General features: G+C 37.4%; 1 protein-coding gene across 2 annotated transcripts in view; it reads left to right on the forward strand.

Annotated features, from left to right (window-relative positions):
* The window catches only part of LOC106877198 (importin-5), a 112,872-nt gene that overhangs the window by 11,424 nt on the left and 82,109 nt on the right, over nucleotides 1–19,339 (forward strand). The window contains exon 1 of one of the 2 annotated variants that reach the window (XM_014926042.3): nucleotides 365–457. The exons of the other annotated variant lie outside the window; for it this stretch is intronic. Coding sequence (XP_014781528.1) covers nucleotides 377–457 — 81 coding nt within the window. The 5' untranslated portion in view covers nucleotides 365–376. Of the gene's footprint in view, nucleotides 1–364; nucleotides 458–19,339 lie in introns of those variants that run through there. 2 annotated transcript variants of the gene reach the window in all.

Below are 19,339 nucleotides of genomic sequence, written 5' to 3' on the forward strand. Positions count from 1 at the left end.
GCTCGACAATATTAAAGTATAGATACATACACACACACACACATATATATATATATATATATATATATATATATATATATATATATATACATACACACACACGTATGATGTTATGAAAATTAAAATCGATATCTTTCACTAACAGTAATAAACATACAGATGAAAAAAAAATGTAAACTGCATATCGTTGTTTCCAAAGGGAAAGTATCGAAGTCTGCTTTGACAACCCCACACATGTTTGTTAATGAATCAACGGCCGGTGATCCATTATCATCATCATCATCATTAATAAAGATCGTCAAGAGGAGATAACTGCAAACGGACTAGTTGCGAACACGCGGGAACTTGAGGTCATCCTTTTCTCACACATAACAACATGGCTGACGATCAAACACAATTCGAAACTTTGTTGGGAAATCTTCTCAGCGTGGATAAAGACATTCGGACACACTCCGAGGTTGGTACAGAAACTTTAAGAGAGCTACGTTGCTAAATTTCTTTCAATTATTTCTGCCTCTTGCTGTTGTCTTTACCGCTGTAAATCGATTCGGCGAATATTTTGCTAAGAGGAGGGGGGGAAGAAATATTTTTCGTTATATAGATATATCTATCTGTATCTATATATCCTTACATTTATATGTATACGTGTGTATATCGTTGTATAAATGATGACAGATCGTGTCTTTATGATGTTTTAGATGCCTGTATCTCTTTCTGTGAATGTTACCCAATGAATTCTTTAGGAACATGTGTACACAGTTTTTGTATGAATCCTGTTACTAGCTTCGAGATGGAGATTTTTCTTTTGTTGCTTTTGCGCTCACGTTGCCGGTCGTTTTTCTTTTCATGTTTTAACTGTAATTTGTTATCCAAGACATATTTTTGTCTACGATCTACCAAAAGAAAAATGAAAAAAGAAAAAAAAGAAAATCGATAGTTTTAACAAACATTGTATGATGGAATCCTTTCGTTGCATAAATAATTTTTATATCGATCCACCAAACTTCTTCCATAAATATCTCCAGGATAGTAACAGCATACATAATTTTTTTTAGTTGACTATAAATTGTCTGTTTTCGCTCTATCAATATATTAACCTTTGAAATAATGTCTTAAATATTACAGCATTTTTGACTGACTCCATCATTTTTTTTTTTTTTACCATAAGTAGATTCAGAACATTCGTTGGGATTGTGTCTAATTCGCATCGTGAATTTTTATATATATATATATATATATATATATATATATATATATATATATATAAAATATATAGTTATGCATCTGTTGTCATTTAATAACTTTGATGTATAAAAATTTAAAAATTCAGATTTAGTATTTAGCTGGTAAAAGAAAATTTACGAATATATCTCTTAAATTTATTTCGAGTGAATGTGTGTAGAAAGCAAATTTCGAGAAGCTCTTTACCATGTGGCCCGAAGCCGGTGAGATGTTATTCTATCACCAAGTTATACATCCTTACATACCCGCATATAACCATAATGTAGGAATGTATGTATGTATAATGCGATTACAGAATTGATTTGAATTTGGTTAGCTTATTTAAACTCAAGACATAAGACATGTATGTAGACTTTATGTCTGTGCGTATATACATATATAATGACGAATTGTTACTACGTTGTTAAATATTATTGACAATGTTTCTTATTTTTTTTTTTTAAATATCTACCTACATGTATAAAATAACATAGCATGTCTCATTGAATATCCAGTATGTAGATTAAGGTGTATAAGTTGTAATATTAAACAGGTGAGAACTGAAACTACACATGTGTATTTATTGATTTATGTATATTTAAGCCAGATGCTTATAATTCTCAGGGTTGTTAGAAAGCTTTGAAAAATTCCTACATATCCATGTGTTTGAATTTTTTAAAGAATCAAATAGTTAGGATAGCCCTTTTTTGATGACAGTTTATGCTTAAAACCCGAGCATCAAGTGAATACGCCCTTTTTTTCTATCTAACCTTTAATTTTTTACTGTCTTAACAAACTTAAGTGATCTTAATTTCTTCTTCCTCTCAAAAAATAGAATCGTGACGACCATCTTATATTTAAACTGAGGGTTTAAAAAATATTTTTTATTTTTAATCCGTTAAAAGAAGAAAAAAAAGGAACAAACGAATTCCATTTTTCGAATATTAAGAAATATTTCCTTGCATGCTGGTGCGTAAAAATTCTGTGTTCATTTCTGTGTGATGGCGAGGGTGTGGGGCAAAATTCCACCCATGTGTGTTTCTCTGACAAATAAGTAATTACTCAAACCTAATTTTTTTTTCTTTGTTACTACGTTCGTGTTGAAGCAACATCTGTTGTAGAGCTATTTGTTTGCATCGGAGTAAAAAAAAGGCGGGATTAGGGGTTAAGTTGGAAAAAAAATAATTGGTCGTGAGATTGTTTAGATCTGACATGAGACAGAAATACAACCTCCCGAAGGAATTGAAGAGATGCAGACAGGGTATTCTTCCTCAACTCATCCCGCCTGAAGCAATCAAGGCGGTAAAAACGGCTGGAAATGTGTTGACGTCAATGATGAATGATTTAGTCATATTAAATCGGTCGAATTTCTCTCTCTCTCTCTCTCATATATATATATATATATATATATATATATATATATCTCGAAAGTTTAACTAAAAATCATGTGCAGATACTTATTACTGATTATTATATAATTGCTTGAAAGATGTGATATCCGACAATAAACAAACTGTTGCTTTCGGAGTCAGAATTGTCTGTTATGATCCAGAAGGGCCAAGATAAAAAAAAAAAAAAAAAAATGAATGAATTTAACTAGTATGGTAATTCGAAAATTGACCCGGGTCCTCCTCCTCATTTGGAAAAAAATCAATAAGTTCTTGTCTAGTGATTTATTTTTCTAATTAAAAAAATTAAATTTTCTGCATCTCTTCTAATGGCCTACATCTCTATATATTTTTCTTAGATTTCTGAATACCCTCGGGGTTTTGTTTCGAAAGATTAGATTTTTCAGATCTATTTTATTATATTTATTGATGTAATGGAGACTGGTGTAATTCTTGTTATTGTTGATAGAATGTCACAAATAATACTGATACTTCCTCGAGTGATGGAGATACTTATCGACTCCGAAAATCCAAGAGTAGATGTCGAAACAGTCCTCTATCTCTGCTGCCCTCCTAAACTGATGAAAGTAGTAACCTCGAACTTGTCAGATTCTAAATAGTAGTATATTGTTCCTGTGTGTGGCTTTTTCGTTAGATTATTTTTGCAATTATTCTGATTTTGACTTTTCATCGGAAATCTCTGTTAGTAGAATCTTTAACCACCTCTCGAAATTTTGTGCACCACATTTTTTAAAACTGTTACTCTTTTCTTTTCCGTCTGTCTCACTCTCTGCCTCATTTTCTTGTATTGGCAAGTTCAAGATAGGAATTTTTAAAAATGAAGTGACATTCTTTTTTTCTGTCATCGTATTTTTTACTTTTCATATTTAATATTTTAGGTGAGTAGATTGGCAGAATCGTTAGAGCGTCAGATAAATTGCCATTTGCCTTACTCTAATTTGCTGCAGCTCTTAATGTTCCAAGTTCAGATTCCACTGATGTCAACCTTGCTTTTCATCTTTCTTGGGTTGATATAATAGACTGTCTCCTTCCTTGAAATTTGAGCCCTGTGCCACTGTAAGAAATATAACGAAAACTTCTTTTGCCATATCATGGGAGATTACACCTAGCTGTCTAATGTCTATCTCTTTCTAGGTATTATTATATATGACTCCACCTGTGCCTCTTACCTATCTCATCCACTTCTTAAAGTGCACTTTGCAACTTCTTGAACTGACAAGATGGCATCTGACCAACAGATTCGCTAAATACTTTGAAGATAACTTTGGCAATGATCCTCCAGTTTCATGTCATTTCTGACTTGATCAATCCTCTTGATATTTCCAATGTGAACAAGAACTTATCTTCTCTCTCCAAACACCCTCCCTCCTATAGATTCAATACATACACTTTTTTCTGTATCACATACATCACTACTTCATACACACACAATTGCAGCATAGACAGACATATATTCACTTCTACCATACCTCCATAAACACATATATCACTTCCTCCACACCTCCATAAACACACTCATCATACATGGCCTCAAAACCGGCCACAATCATATATATATACTACTCTCATTCTTGCATGCTAGACTCAAGCAACATAATAATACAGTGTTCAAATGTTGTACACCTACAGAACACACTCACACACACAGCTCCAAATTACACGACTAGCACACCCCAAAATTTTAATTGCACACTGGATCACAATTACCTCCCCAGTTGACCTTGTAAATATGAAATTACTTTCTTTCTTGTTAATTTTCTGTCATCTAGAGCTTACAGCTCTAGTCAGTGCCAACATGAGGTGAAAAACTAGAATACTTTTCTCCATTATTCCTGTTTCTCCTTTCTTCTTTCTGTTTATCTTTCCTAAGAATTGTCTAAGCTCAAAACATTCACAACTTATCTACCCCCCCCCTTTTTTTTCAGCATTAACCTGATAATTAGACTTTGTTTTCACTTTGTCTTCTGTATGACACACACACACACACGTATATAAGATGTCTGGAAGGACTGGACGAAAGTGGTTAGCAAAGATGCAAGAACAAGACGTCGGGTATATTTATAGCAAAGGAAAAAGGTGAAAAGAAGTTTGCCAATGTTTTAAGATGTGAAGATGAGAAGTGTTGGGCATGCTAGATTGAGAGGTAGAGTATGAAAGATAAGAAAACCAGAATGTTGTGGAGTGCATACTGAATGAAAAGGAAGAGGTACATAAATGCTCTTATGAGTAGAATGATGAGTATTGCATAGGAGAGAAAGGGTCCAACATAAGTATACCCAATCATAGAATGAGCCAAGTTGACACTATGGTGAATAGAGTAGTTAAAGATAAGAGGGCAGGGTAGGCACCCTGTCTATCAGGAATTACTGTTGAAATGGTTAAAATGTCTAGCAAAGTGGTGCTTGGACCAATCACTTCCATAATAAATTAAGTAGTACAAGAGGACGTTCATATCCAATGGTTAGCATAGCAGCTGCATCAAGTATGACAAGAATAAGATGCACTAAAGAGAGGAAGCTACAGAGGTGTTTGATCAAATTATGAAAGTTACGGAAAGAGTTATAGCTGTAACTCAGTTGAATAGGAAGAGAAGAAACTGAGATGAAATGTAGTTTGGTTTTGTGCCAGAAAGAAGTATTTCTGATGTCATCTTCTCGGTGAAACAACTACAGAAGTACTTAGTACTCAAGAGTAAGCCTCTATACCTGGCATTTGTTGACTTAGAGAAAACATTTGGCAGGGTTTCATGCCCAGTGAGCTGGAAGTCAGTGATGAACTAGGGTTAGATGAAAGACTTGTGAGAGCTGTATGAGATATTCGGAAGCATAGCAGTGTATTCAGCAATGAATTTGATGTTCAAATTGGAGTCCATCAAGGCTCACTTCTCAGCCCCTTTCTGTTGTAGTCCTCCAAGCTACATCAGTAAAATGTTAAGACCAACTGTGTGAGAACTCCAGTGTGCTTATGACATATTTTTTTTTATCGAATCTACAATAGAATTAGAGAAGAAATTCTTGATATGGAACCAAAAAAAAAAATCAAGGTTCTTCAAAGTAAACTTAACAAAGACTAAATTATTAGTTAGTAAGAAGAGAAGACAAGACTCTGCTACTATCAAGGAAATGACTATGCTGTGTATGTAGAAAGGGAGTTGGCTAGAATTCCATATGGTGTACTCATTGCAAACTGGATGTCCACGAGATTTGGAGGTTATAATGGAATCAACAAGCAAACAACAAAAAGAGTAGACGTCACATGCAGCAAGTGCAAGGGGGCAATAGGTACTAATAATACAAAACTGACTAGGAATGATTGATAGCTTCTGTTACCTAGGTGACCTATTTAACAGTGGTGGTAGGAGATCTGAAAGCAGAGTAGCCAGTATAGGAAGGAGTTGGAAAAAAGTTCAGGGAGCTGTTATCTCCTTCAGAATGAAAGGAAGACTGTATGATGCTTGTATATGAGGCAAGTGCTGTATTGTAATGAATGCAGAAGATTTGCAAAGGTTCGAAATTAAGCAGTTTTCCTCCACTGGATATATAACTTTAGTGTGCATGAATGACGGAGTTCAAATGAACTGATAGAAAAGCTGAAGAGGATATAGAGGAAGTGTACAGGAAAGATGATGATATTGGTATAGAGGAGGACAGTTGTGTAAATAACTGCCACATGTTCGCAGTAAATGGAATCTGCAGAAGAGGGAGACCAAAGAAGGTTTGGGATGAAATGTTGAGGATTGATTTGAAGATGTTGCTTCTCACAGGGATGATAAAGTTTCATATTGATTGGTAATACATAATGCAGAAGACTCACCCATCCAGGCTTGGTAAAACACATTAACTTTTGGATGTGTGTATCTATCTACTACATATTATATATATATATAGGCATATATCTACATGTATGCACTCATGTATGTATAAGTTTACATATGTGTATATCTCCACATAATAGTGTAGCCAAATCTACCTTATTGGCATCTCATCCCTCTAACATTCCTATTGTTTCCCTGTCTATCATTCACCTGTCTGTTGCACATCTTTCTTGTCACTCATCATTCATGTTACCATCAACTTTGTCTCGATAGCCTGTGCCTTCATAACTCGAACATCTTGTGTCCATGCTCCTCTTGCTCATCTCTCAATCATGCACTCCTCTTCTAACTGTTTCATGCTGGTGGTATGACAAAGAATGGCAATGGATTTCTATTCACTGTATATTGCTTCCACTGTAACAATGAATATCATTATATCTATATGATCCACTCATCAACGCTCCATCTGTTCTCATCCTTATCGTTCTGACTTTTACATTCATTCATCTTGTGGCAGATGTTTAACCTTTTAGTATTCAGAATTACTGTTAAATGTGATACTTATTTATTCACATTGTTTTGAATTAATCATGCATGATCTTGTAGCTATGAGATTTTGATGATGTGATTGTCTATTTTTAGCATAACATTGCAGGCTAAATGTGAGAAGCCAGACCTGGCCAGTTTAAACATAATATAGAATATCTGGGCTGGATATGGCTGGTTTAAATGCTAAAGGGTTAAGGGACTTCATCAGATATGCAATGCACATGCAAGAAATTAAAAATATAAAATGGTGACAATTTACCCATCGCACCCTGTATGTGTGTGTGTATATTTTATATATATATATTTTGTATATATATATATATATATATATATATATATATATATAAATAAATCCCCAAAATGGAATGACAACGAAAACATATGGACAGATGGATGCTATAAGGACGGACAGGAAAGCCAGGACAGAACAGTCGTGGCTTTCTATTCATCAGTCAAGCTTTCAATTATCGCTACAGTTTCGGCCTGTTACACTTGAGACTGTTCAAAATTGGTAGGCCCCAAAAATCTAAGCTAAGGGCATTAAATTTTTGGAAGAAAGGTGAATATGTGCGACAACACGGACAAAAAAAAAAGACGAGAAAACAGAGAAACTGTTACACGATTACAAAAAACAAGAATAACAGCAGGTGTCTTTCGACTAAAAGGACAAGTTAAGTTAACCTGGTGTACTTTGTTTTGGTATCTGGTTTGCAAGATTCTTTGTGAACTTGTCTGTTGAAGCAAATTATGTTGTGTCCGGGGAGAGTCATATTGTCTTAATGCCTTATTTAACACACTCACCGGTTCAATTTCCACTCATTATTTATACTTCTTCCAAAATTTTCATTAATTTTGCAACCTTATCAATGGATGTTGACTCTGTCTATTATTGGAGCTCTGGTAATGGACAGTCAACATCCATTGACAAGGTTGCCAAAGCAATGAAAATTTTGGAAGAAAAATTATAAATAATAAATGCGTGGAAATCGAACTGGTGAGTGTGTTGGATAATAAGGCATTAAGACAATATATGTGTGTGTGTGTATGTATATATATATATATATATATATATAAACAATATATGAGTATATGCATATATATGTACATGTATGTATATACGTTCATCTACATGTACATATAGATACATAACTGGGTACATGACGTGGCAAAAGAACAAGGACAAAATGGTAAACAAGGTGCAACAAACAAGCAGGCCACATAGAAACATCCCCTTCATCAGCTGCCACCATTAAAACTCCGGCGTTTCGAAGAATCAAGGCAGTACGCATCGTTAAAATGGTTCTTCCCACGAACACAAATTAAATTGTTTTCGTGGAGGGTAGTGGCGGACGGAAAACAAGACAGGAAAACAAAACGGTGAAATAAACAAACAAAAAGGCTGTGCAGCCAGACGTGAAGTGTGTATGTCTTGAATGCTGTGAAGCACGTACAGGAGGGGCAAAGAAGTACGTGCGAGCTTGGTGATTCCAAGAACGAAAAGAAATAGCAGCCGGACACACGTGCCAAGGCTGTGTGAAGAGAAAGAGTAGCAGAGGGAAAAGGAAGGGAGGAAACACACACGCACATATATATAGTTGTGGTTGTATATAATGTATGCATGTATGTGTGAAAAAGGAGGAGACAAGTTCAAACACCTTCATCAACTTAGCCTGTCATCTTCTCATGATCAATAAATAAAGAAAATATGTCATCAAAATGTGCAGGCGTGGCTGTATCATAAGAAGCTTTCTTCCCAACCACATGGTTCTAGGTTCAGTTTCACTGCATGGCACCTTGGGCAAGTGGCATTTAGTATAGCCTTGGGCTGACCAAAGCCTTGAGAGTGGATTTGAAACTGAAAGAAGACTATTGTATATATTTATGTGTATATACCTATGCGTGTCTTTGTGTGTGTGTGTTTGTCCCCCACCACCAGTTGACAATTGATGCTTATGTCTCTGTAATTTAGCAGTTTGGCAAAAATAGACTGGGGTCAATTTGTTTGACTAAACCCTTCAAGATGGTGCTCTAGGATGGCCACAGCCCAATGACTGGAACAAGTAAAAGATAAAAAGGTAAATCCAGGGCATTTTGAATTGTCAGAATGTTGATGTGTCGTACAAGAACTTTGTTCCATCTGAGTTCAATCTCATCATCTGCATCTAGATAAGTGCATGACTAGCATGGCAAAAATAGGCTTGGCAAGTCCTTATAACAAAGTGCTAGATTATTGCAGCTGCTCATCTTACATGTCAATAAACCAGCAGGCAAGAGGAGAACATAAAGAAGTATTTATATCTATGTGGATATGTATGTGTGTGTCATCAATGTCTACTTTTCCATGTTTATGGGTCAGATGAGAGTATATTTGGATAGTTTTCGGCAAGTTCTTCCTATACATACTTATGTAAATGTGTATGTGCGCACGCGCACACACACACACACACACACACACACACACATTTATAGGGCAGATGTGGCTGTGTGGTAAGACGTTTGCTTCGCAACCACATGGCTTTGGGTTCAGTATATATGTCATCATCATCATCATCGTTTAACGTCCGATTTCCAGGCTAGCATGGGTTGGACGATTTGACTGAGGACTGGTGAACCAGATGGCTACACCAGGCTCCAATCTGATTTGGCAGAGTTTCTACAGCTGGATGCCCTTCCTAACGCCAATCACTCTGAGAGTGTAGTGGGTAAACGACCATGTGACGCGGAATGGCTCCTTTAGCGCATCGCATGTTTGACACAAATATAAAAGAATGAAAAGAGGTTAAATGAGTATAAGTGCCAAGAAGGAAAAGAGAGAGACACAACTAGTAAAAGATATAAAAGACATGTTTTATTGAATGTCAACTTGTATGTGTGTGTGTGTGGGTGCGACATAATAGACACGCCGTCACATAAACAAACGTGTACTTATGTGCAAGATATACAGAGCACAGAAAAGGACATTAGAAGAAAGTCCATGCACAAGGATGGGAAATACCAGTTCATATCCAGTGGTACACTGTAGTTGAAGTGCTATACCAAGAAGTTGTGACAGCAAGGCAGAGCCGACGAGATACATGTCGTGAGAAGTTGAGGCTTCAATGCTGCGGCCGGTTACTTGGTACAGGAGTTCTTGCAGGTTGTATTTGCTGTTAACCATGGTGAAGCAATTCACAAACTGTGGAGAAAGCTGTGAGAGCGTTGCTGGTTGGTGTGTGCGTAGAGAAGTTGGTGTAGATGCTGGCGGTGGTGACGAAGGGGTTTGCAGTAAACAGTTGAACGAAATGTTCGATCTCCATGAAGCGTCGGTGGAACTGGCTGTGTGCTCTGTGGTCAGCGGCTAGACCTCAGAAGGTCTGGAGCCAGGCTGACAAACGGGATGATGGAAAGCGGGATTTTAAACCATACCATTGGCTCAACTGGCGTTCAGAAAAACTGTCCCATGAGACAGAACAAGAGACAGAAATATGCCAATACCAACCAATAGGAGTGGTGGACACAACAGGGTCCAAAGATGTGGCCGAAGGCTAGCAGTTATCCACTACATCCACACTCATGTATATATAAGAGAGAGAGAGAGAAGCATGCTACAAATATATATGTATGTATGAATATATATATATATCTACATGTATATGTATATATGTAAAGGTGGCATTGTTCTTATCTAGATAATTATTGGAATAATTAGAATATGTGCTTTTGTTTTTGTTGTACGGGATTCGATATTTATATCCTGCCTTCTTAAGTGCTAGATTATAATAGTCTTTGTGCTTGTTAAAAATTTCCTCATTGGATGATAAGTTAATTCTACTTTCTATGTCAGAGGTTAGATTATTTATAATATAAGGATGGTTACTTTGTGCATGTATGTATGTGATATTGTTATTAGGTTTATGGTAAGGTTGATAAGAAGATGTGTTAAAGTTAACGTCAAGGAAGTTCACTGAGTTGTAATCTTTTTCAATGGACACGACTAGTCCTTGGTTTTTGAAGTTGTGTAATCTTTTTTTTGTATAGCTCAAGTTTTCTGTTGGAGGTATTTCTAGCCTAAAAACTGTGCGTCGTCATGATAAAGACCACCTTCCAATTCAGGGAATTCTTCTTTGAGTAAGTGTAAAAGGTAAATTCCAACTATATGTGTATATGTATATATGTGTATACATATATGTGCATATAGATGTATATGTATATATACATATATATGTGTGTGTATATGCATATATATATATATATTTTTATTATTTATGCACTCTTTTAAAGCCTAGCCAGGCTCATGGGCCCGGTTTCCTGGTTTCTATGGCGTATGTGTTCCCCCCCAGCTGGACAGGACGCCAGTTCATTGCAGTGTTACTCAAGAAACAGGAAGAAAGAGTGAGAGAAAGTTGGGGTGAAAGAGTACAACATATATATATGTATTTATGTATATATATAGATATGTGTGTAGGTATGTATATATAGATATATATGTAGGTATGTATATATAGGTATATATGTAGGTATGTATATATAGATATATATGTAGGTATGTATATATAGATATGTATGTAGGTATGTATATATAGATATGTATGTAGGTATGTATATACAGATTTGTATGTAGGTATATACGTATGTACATATATGTATTAACAAACCTAGATCAGAACATCAACATACTCTTCCTGGGTGATTTCAACCTTGCACATGTCAAATGGCCAGAAGGCCACATCCTCTCTGGGATGTCACTGCGTGAACAAAAGTATGTAGAATCATTACTTGAACTTACTAGTAAGCTATTCATGGAGCAAGTGATACTCAGGCCAATGTGGGGGTAACAACATATTGGGCCTATGCTTCACAAATAATGTGGACCTTATTCATAATGTGAAGGTGACACCAACGGCACTCTCAAATCTCAACATTGTTGTACTAACTATGTATTGTCCTGTGCGAACTGTTGGTATTTACCCTATCAGGAGGACTCAAGCCTTATCCAACCTGAATTTCCATAAAGCAAAATGGGAATAAATCCGCAAAGAGATCCACAAACGAAAGTAGTCCGACATTCTCTGTATGCAAGACATTGATCTGAAACTCAGTCAGTTTAATGTTAACAGTGCAAAGTATATGCACTAAATGTATTCCTGAAAGAAAGGCCAGTGCACTGTCAAACCAGATTCCCAAAGACAGAAAAATGCTCATGAGATGCAGGTCAAAGATCGCAAAGCAGCTGAATAGGCAACTGAAGGATAGAGAGAAGTCTGTTTTAATATGGATGCTCCTAGAAATTGAAAGCCTGATCAAATTCTCATGAAAGGGAAAGAGCAGAGAGAGAGAGAGAGAGAGAAAAGGGCTGTGGAAAGTATAAAAACAAATCCCAAAGCTTTCTATAAATTCACAAAGGAAACAGCCTCAATACAATATAAAATGGGACCATTGTTCCAAGGGAATCACTCACTGATGGCAGACCCAGGAAGGATAAGTGAGATACTCAGTGAACAATTTAAAAGTAACTTCACTTCCCCAGTTGGACACGTGCAGATAAAAAATCCAGCTGAATTCTTTGATATTGCAGCTCTAAGAAAGGAGGTGCCCGCCATCAATTGCATCAACATTGAGGAAACAGATGTAATAGCGACCATAGATGAAATGAGCTCATGCTCTGCCACTGGTCCTGGTGGCTTCCCAGGTATTTTTCTAAAGTCATGTAAGCAGGCTTTAGCAAAACCACTTCAGAGATTTTTCCAAAGTTTCCTTGCAAGTGATATACTTCCTAATTAGCTGAAAGAAAGCATTATATGCCCTATCCACAAAGCTGGAAGCACAGTAGAGGCCAAAAACTACAGGCCAATCTCTCTGACTTCGCATATCAGTAAAGTCGTGGAGCGAATCAGCAGAAAGTAGTTGATAATGTTCCTAGAAGAAAATGACCTACTCAACAATACTCAGCATGGCTTCCATCCAGGAAGAAGCTGCCTCACACAGCTCCTGCAACACTGTGACGGGGTTTTGAAAACAGCTGCTTGACCATTCAGATGTTAGTGTGATATACCTTGACTTTGCAAAGGCATTTGATAAAGTAGAACATAGCATGATGAGTCATAAGCTACGAGACCTTGGCATCACTGGTAAACTGGGAGAGTGGTTGCATGACTTCCTTAAAAACAGAAGTCAGGTAGTTGCAGCCAATGGTGCCCTTTCTGAGGAAACTCAAATCCTAAGTGGTGTCCCCAAGGGAACTGTTCTGGGGCCATTACTATTCATAATAGCCCTCTTAGACATGCTCACAGTCAGTCACTTGGACAGCTACTGTCACTAGCTATGCCGAAGATACAAAATTATCACAGGCAATACAAAAACCAAGATGATGTTGCAAGTTTACAGTGGGACCTAAACTCAATATACAAGTGGGCCGAAATAAAGAACATGCAGTTTAATGTTGGAAAATTTCAAGCACTGCACTATCAACACACGAATACAGTACAATTTACATTTACAGGACCTGAAAGTACTACAATCCCAGAGTCACAGGCAGTTAAAGATTTGGGGATTAGTATGTGCAATGACGCATCATTTCATATGCATGTAAGCAAGATGGTAGCAAAGTGTAGACAGCTGGCAGGATGGATACTGAGGTCCTTCAAGACAAGGGACCAAGAAACTATGTTGACCCTGTGGAGAACCTTTGTTCTCAGCTGCCTGGACTACTGCTCCCAGTTACGGTCACCACATATTGCCAAACTAAAAGTGGAGCTTGAAGCAGTCCAACATCACTACACTAAAAGGATTGAAACAGTGCAGCAAGTGAGCTACAGGGATAGGCTGAGAGAATTCTAAGAAAATCCTAGAAGGGCTAGTACCTAACTTTAGCATTGAATGTTATACAAATGCCAGAACTGGCTGCCATTGTATTGTACCAAAGGTACCATCCACTCCATCTAAATTCAGGACCAGGTGTTGCAATAGTCTAGGGTTCAAATGTCCATAGCTCTTCAATGCCCTGCCAAAAACATGAAGAAATTTGCATAAGGTGGAACTAGTTGTCTTCAAAAGGGAATTAGACATTCTCCTCTCTACAATACTGGATGAACTGACAGCCCGACATGAGGTACAGACGAGGGCAGCAGAATCAAACTCTTTTAAACACCAAATGTACCAACAGCTGGGATAAAGGCACATACAGGAGTGGTGATGTCAAACACTCAGACTGAAGAAGTCAGAAAGACCATGGTAGTGCTCCAGCATGACCATGGCCACATGACTGAAACGAGTAAAAGAGTATATATATGTATATACATACACACATATATATACATATATACATACGTACACACATAAATATACACATACACGCATATATATACATACATACAATGGCGTTAGGAAGGGCATCCAGCTGTAGAAACTCTGCCAAATTAGATTGGAGCCTGGTGTTGCCATCCGGTTTCACCAGTCCTCAGTCAAATCGTCCAACCCATGCTAGCATGGAAAGCGAATGCTAAACGATGATGATGTATATATATATATATATATGTAGGTATATGTATACGTATGTATATATATATATATATATGTGTGTGTGTGTGTGTGTGTATATATATGTATGTATATATTTACATAGGAGCCAGGAGCCAGTCAGGCGGGCCTGGCATTGATCACGTTTGGATGGTGCTTTTTACGTGCCTCCGGCACAAGAGCCAGTCAGGGAGTACTGGCATCAACCATGTTTGGATGGTACTGTTTACATGCCACTGGACTGGGAGCCAGTAGGGGGCACTGGCCCCAGCTACGATAGTGGTGTTACTTGACTCAACAGGTCTTCTCAAGCATATGATATCGCCTGACACACCAGGGGTATTCTTAACAGGGCCAGACATACGTGACTGCAATCTCACTTTAGTTGCCGGGTCTTCTCAATCTCAGCGTATCTCCAAAGGTCTCAGTCTCCTGTCATTACCTCTGTGAGACCCAATGTTTGAAGGTCATGCTTCACCACCTCATCCCATGTCTTCCTGGGTCTACTTCTTCCACAGGTTCCTTCGACAGTTAGGAAGTGGCTCTTCCTCACACAGCTGTTTTCATTCATACATAACGCATGGCCATACCAGCGCAGTCGCCTCTCTTGCATGCCACATTTGATGCTTCTTATGCCCAACTTTTCTCTCAAGGCGCTTACACTATCGTGTATGCACACTGACATTACACATCCAGCGGATCATACTAGCTTCATTTCTTTCAAGCCTACGCATGTCCTTAGCAGTTATGGCTCAGGTTTCACTGTCATGTAGCATGGCAGTTCGCACACATGCATTATACAGTCTACCTTTCACTCTGAGCGAGAAGCCCTTAGTTGCCAGCAGAGGTAGGAGCTCCTGAACTTTGCCCAGGCTGTTTTTACTCTAGTCGCTACACTCTCATGATGCTTCTTGTCCATGGGGGAGGAGGAGGGTTGAGTTGGGTCTTGTTTGGATTATTTCGTGGGGGAAAAGGGTTTTTGTAGGGTTGGGGGAGGATGTGTTTTGTGTGGAGGGGGGTTGGGGGTATGTGTGTTTGTGGTGTGGTTTGGGGTGGTGTTTGTGGAGAGCAGTGGGTTATGGGTCCTTTTATGAAGGGGTTTTTTGATTTGAGGTTTAATATGAATTGTGTTTCATAGTCATGGAAGAATTTTTTGTTGTTTTCCCAGTGTTTAAGGGAAGTTAGTTCTTCCTTTTGACATTCATCTTTCCACAGCTTAATAACATGTTCGAGGGATTGCGCGTTGGAGTGTGTGGTAAGTTCTAAGAGCCAAAAATGTGGTATCGCGATGGGTACTAAAGCTGCACCAGTCCTTGCGAACCTCATAATGGGTTTTTTTGGAATTATCACTATATGAAATCTCACGCCAGAAATTTGGACACCTTTTCCACATCTACTTGATGGATAACTGGAAAAGATACTTGGATGATTGTTTCATCATATGGAAGGAATCCTATGAAAAACTTCTAGAATTCAAATCCATACTTAACAACATACATCCCAGCATTCAATTCACTATGGAATTCAGCAAACATCATCTCCTTTTTCTTGATCTCTTAATTGTAAAAACACCTAATAACCAAATCACAACCGACATCTACCACAAACCTACAAACTCACAACAATACCTCCTTTTCAGCTCATGCCACCCAAAACACACCAAGATAAATATCCCCTTCAATTTAGCTAAAAGAATTTGCACCATTGTCTCTGACCCAACCACTCGAGAAATACGCTTACAATACCTCAAAAAAACACTATTACAAAGCCAATATCCCTCCACACTCATAGATTTTGGCATAAAACGTGCCAAGGAACTTGACAAAAACACACTAAAAACCAACCAACACAATAATACACCCAACCCCAAAATACTTCCATACCCAAAACATCGAAGCATACACCACAATCCAACAAAACCTCCCCTTACTCACCACAGACCCGAAAATGAACAATTTCATTAATACACACAAAGTCCTTAAATGCAAAAGGCAACACAAAACTTTGAAAAAACTCTTAACCAATGCCAAACTGCATACACCACTTCCACCCCCATCAGTTAAAAAATGTGCATGCCCTGATTGTGGTACCTGCCCCTACCTACTTGAAGGCTCTGAATTTACATTCAAACGAGGAACAAAGTTTAAAATCAAAACCAATTTCTCTTGTTCCTCTGGGAACCTCATTTATGTCCTCACATGCGCAGGTTGCCAACACTTCTATATCGGACAGACGAGCCTCCCGTTGCGTAGAAGAGTAGCAGTCCATTAAGAACAAATAAATCTCCCTCAATACCGCCAAATTCCACTCAGTGGCCACATAGACTCTTGCGCCAGAAACAAAAACCCTAAATTCCTTATATTCCCTTTCTATCAATGTAAAGACAGAATCTCCACACAAGAAAGAATCAACAAGGAGAATCTTTTCATAGAGAAATTCCAACCATTTCTTAACACACAAACCCCTCAGTGTCCTTATTTCTCTAGGAACAGACATAAACTTCCTGTTGACAAAGAGTTCATAACTCCAACTAAAGAGATTTGTCTCCCCTTACACACACTTCCTGTTTTGACACCACACTTCCTGCTTAACACATAAACCTTTAGCCCCTTTTCTCTTTTTCTAAACCTAACACAACTCTCAATTTTCATGCATCCTTATTTTTCCAACTATTATCTACATGGATTACCATTGAACTTTAAAAGCTCAAAGACAATATAATGTATTGGTATATTTATTTTTTTATATATTATTTTTTTTTACATATTTTTCATTTTTTACTTTTTTGTAAAAAACATTTTCATTCTCTCTCTTCTTGAAAATTTGCCATGCAATGAAACCCGGTTAGAAATCTATATTAAAATATGCTTTCAGTTTAGCATTCTGCCTTATTATTATTTTTCATTTTCCTATTATTTCTCCACGTGCGGTTGACACAACCCCACTATTTACTGACTTATATATATGTGTGTGTGTGTGTATATGTTTGTGTGTCTGTGTTTGCCCCCACCCTCCCATCGCTTGACAACCGATGCTGGTGTGTTTACATCCCCGTAACCTAGCAGTTCGGCATAAGAGACCGATAGAATAAGTACTAGGCTTACAAAGAATAAGTCCTGGGGGTCGATGTACTCGACTAAAGGCGGTGCTCCAACATGGCCGCAGTCAAATGACTGAAACCAGTAAAAGAGTATATATGTAACTAATTTTTATTTTTCAAAACGTAATAACCTTTTCATGTAATAAAATAAATGATTTATAATAGCATATCTTTATGACCCTTTTAATTTCTCGTGCTTGTGTACACACACTCTCAGCAAAAACCTTTGACTTGTATAATAAAACTGCAGACGTAATGGTTAACAAAGTGAAGTAAAAATATAGGACTCAACTATATGAAATTTATCTGTCAGAGCTCTCTCTCACATTCTTTCACTTATTCCTCCACCTCCAATTTTAGATAGCGCGGGAACTCTCTCGACACAAATTAGTTGAACACATGTTAACCTACTCTTTCGTCTAGTGTTAAGTTTATTTCTCGGTAGCCGGGTGTTTCTATAGACGTTTATTCTATTGCCTCATGTTCGTCCTTTATTTCGACAGCATTGTGGCGGAGGTGGAGGTGGAGGTGTGGGTTGAGATGGGGTTTAAATTTTGTGTGAAGCTAATTGAATTTTTTTTTTTTTTTGAAAGAAGAACTGTTATTAAACTTAAACTAGTTTTTTTCCCCCCCTGAAAGTACAGTACTTCAGTCTAGTTTTAGCAGTGTATATATATATATATATATACATATATATATATATATATGTAATTTTTTTGCATTTTCTGTTTTATTATTTTTTGATGGCTAATGATCGGTTCGTTTCAACTGTGGTGTTTGTAACAAAGAAGTACTTTTTGAGAAGAGTTATTTATCCAGTGACCTGAAATATAGTCCCCCCCCCCCCCCAAAAAAAAGGAAGGCAAACAATCTCTCGTCTAATCTAAACACCATAAATAAATAAAGTGATTAGACAAATAGTTTAACTCACTTAGCATAGCTTTCACACAACGAACTGAACAATTCATATAAATGACATTACATGGGTGTTTTGCGGAGTGGTAGGGGTGGAAGCGTGCTTTATTCAACATTCTATTCAAAACAATGAATCCAAAAGACATGCATTCAATCAGCCTTACATCGAAGTTTTTATGTGACCTTTTCTCCAGGATTTGATCATCCTTCGTCAGTACAAGTTCAATCACTGCAATGATGATGGTGATGGCTGTGTGCAAGTGATAACTCCAGGCAATAGTTTACATTTGTTTATATATATTTTTCTTCACTAGATTGTTTGAAGAACAGAATCTGTTTTCAGAACTGAATTATAAGCATTGAAGAGAAATGTATGTTTGATAGAGGTGACACCATGTAACTGGTATTCAGTGAATGTAGGTTAACTTAATGGGCACATGTGTTGATATTTAAAAAGAGAACATTGGTGTGCTTTTTTTTTTTTTACCTTGGTGTATAAAGTTACATATTAAAGGCACGAGTTTTTTTTTTGTATACTTTTGTTTCTTCGTGGCTGTATGGTAAGAAGCTTGCTTCCCAACCTCATGGTTCCGGGTTCAGTTCCACTGCATGGCACCTTGGGCAAGTGTCTTCTACTATAGCCTTGGTTCGACCAAAGCCTTGTAAGTGGATTTGGTAGACTGAAACTGAAAGAAGCCTGTCGTATATGTATATATTCGTGTGTTAGTGTCTGCGTTTGTCCCTCCACCATCGTTTGACAACCGATCTTGGTGTGTTTTCGTCCCTGTAACTTAACGGTTCGGCAAAAGAGACGGATATAATAAATCCCAGGCTTAC

Source organism: Octopus bimaculoides, chromosome 9 (assembly GCF_046866305.1).
Source record: "Octopus bimaculoides isolate indiv1 chromosome 9, ASM4686630v1, whole genome shotgun sequence".
Classification (NCBI taxonomy): domain Eukaryota; kingdom Metazoa; phylum Mollusca; class Cephalopoda; order Octopoda; family Octopodidae; genus Octopus; species Octopus bimaculoides.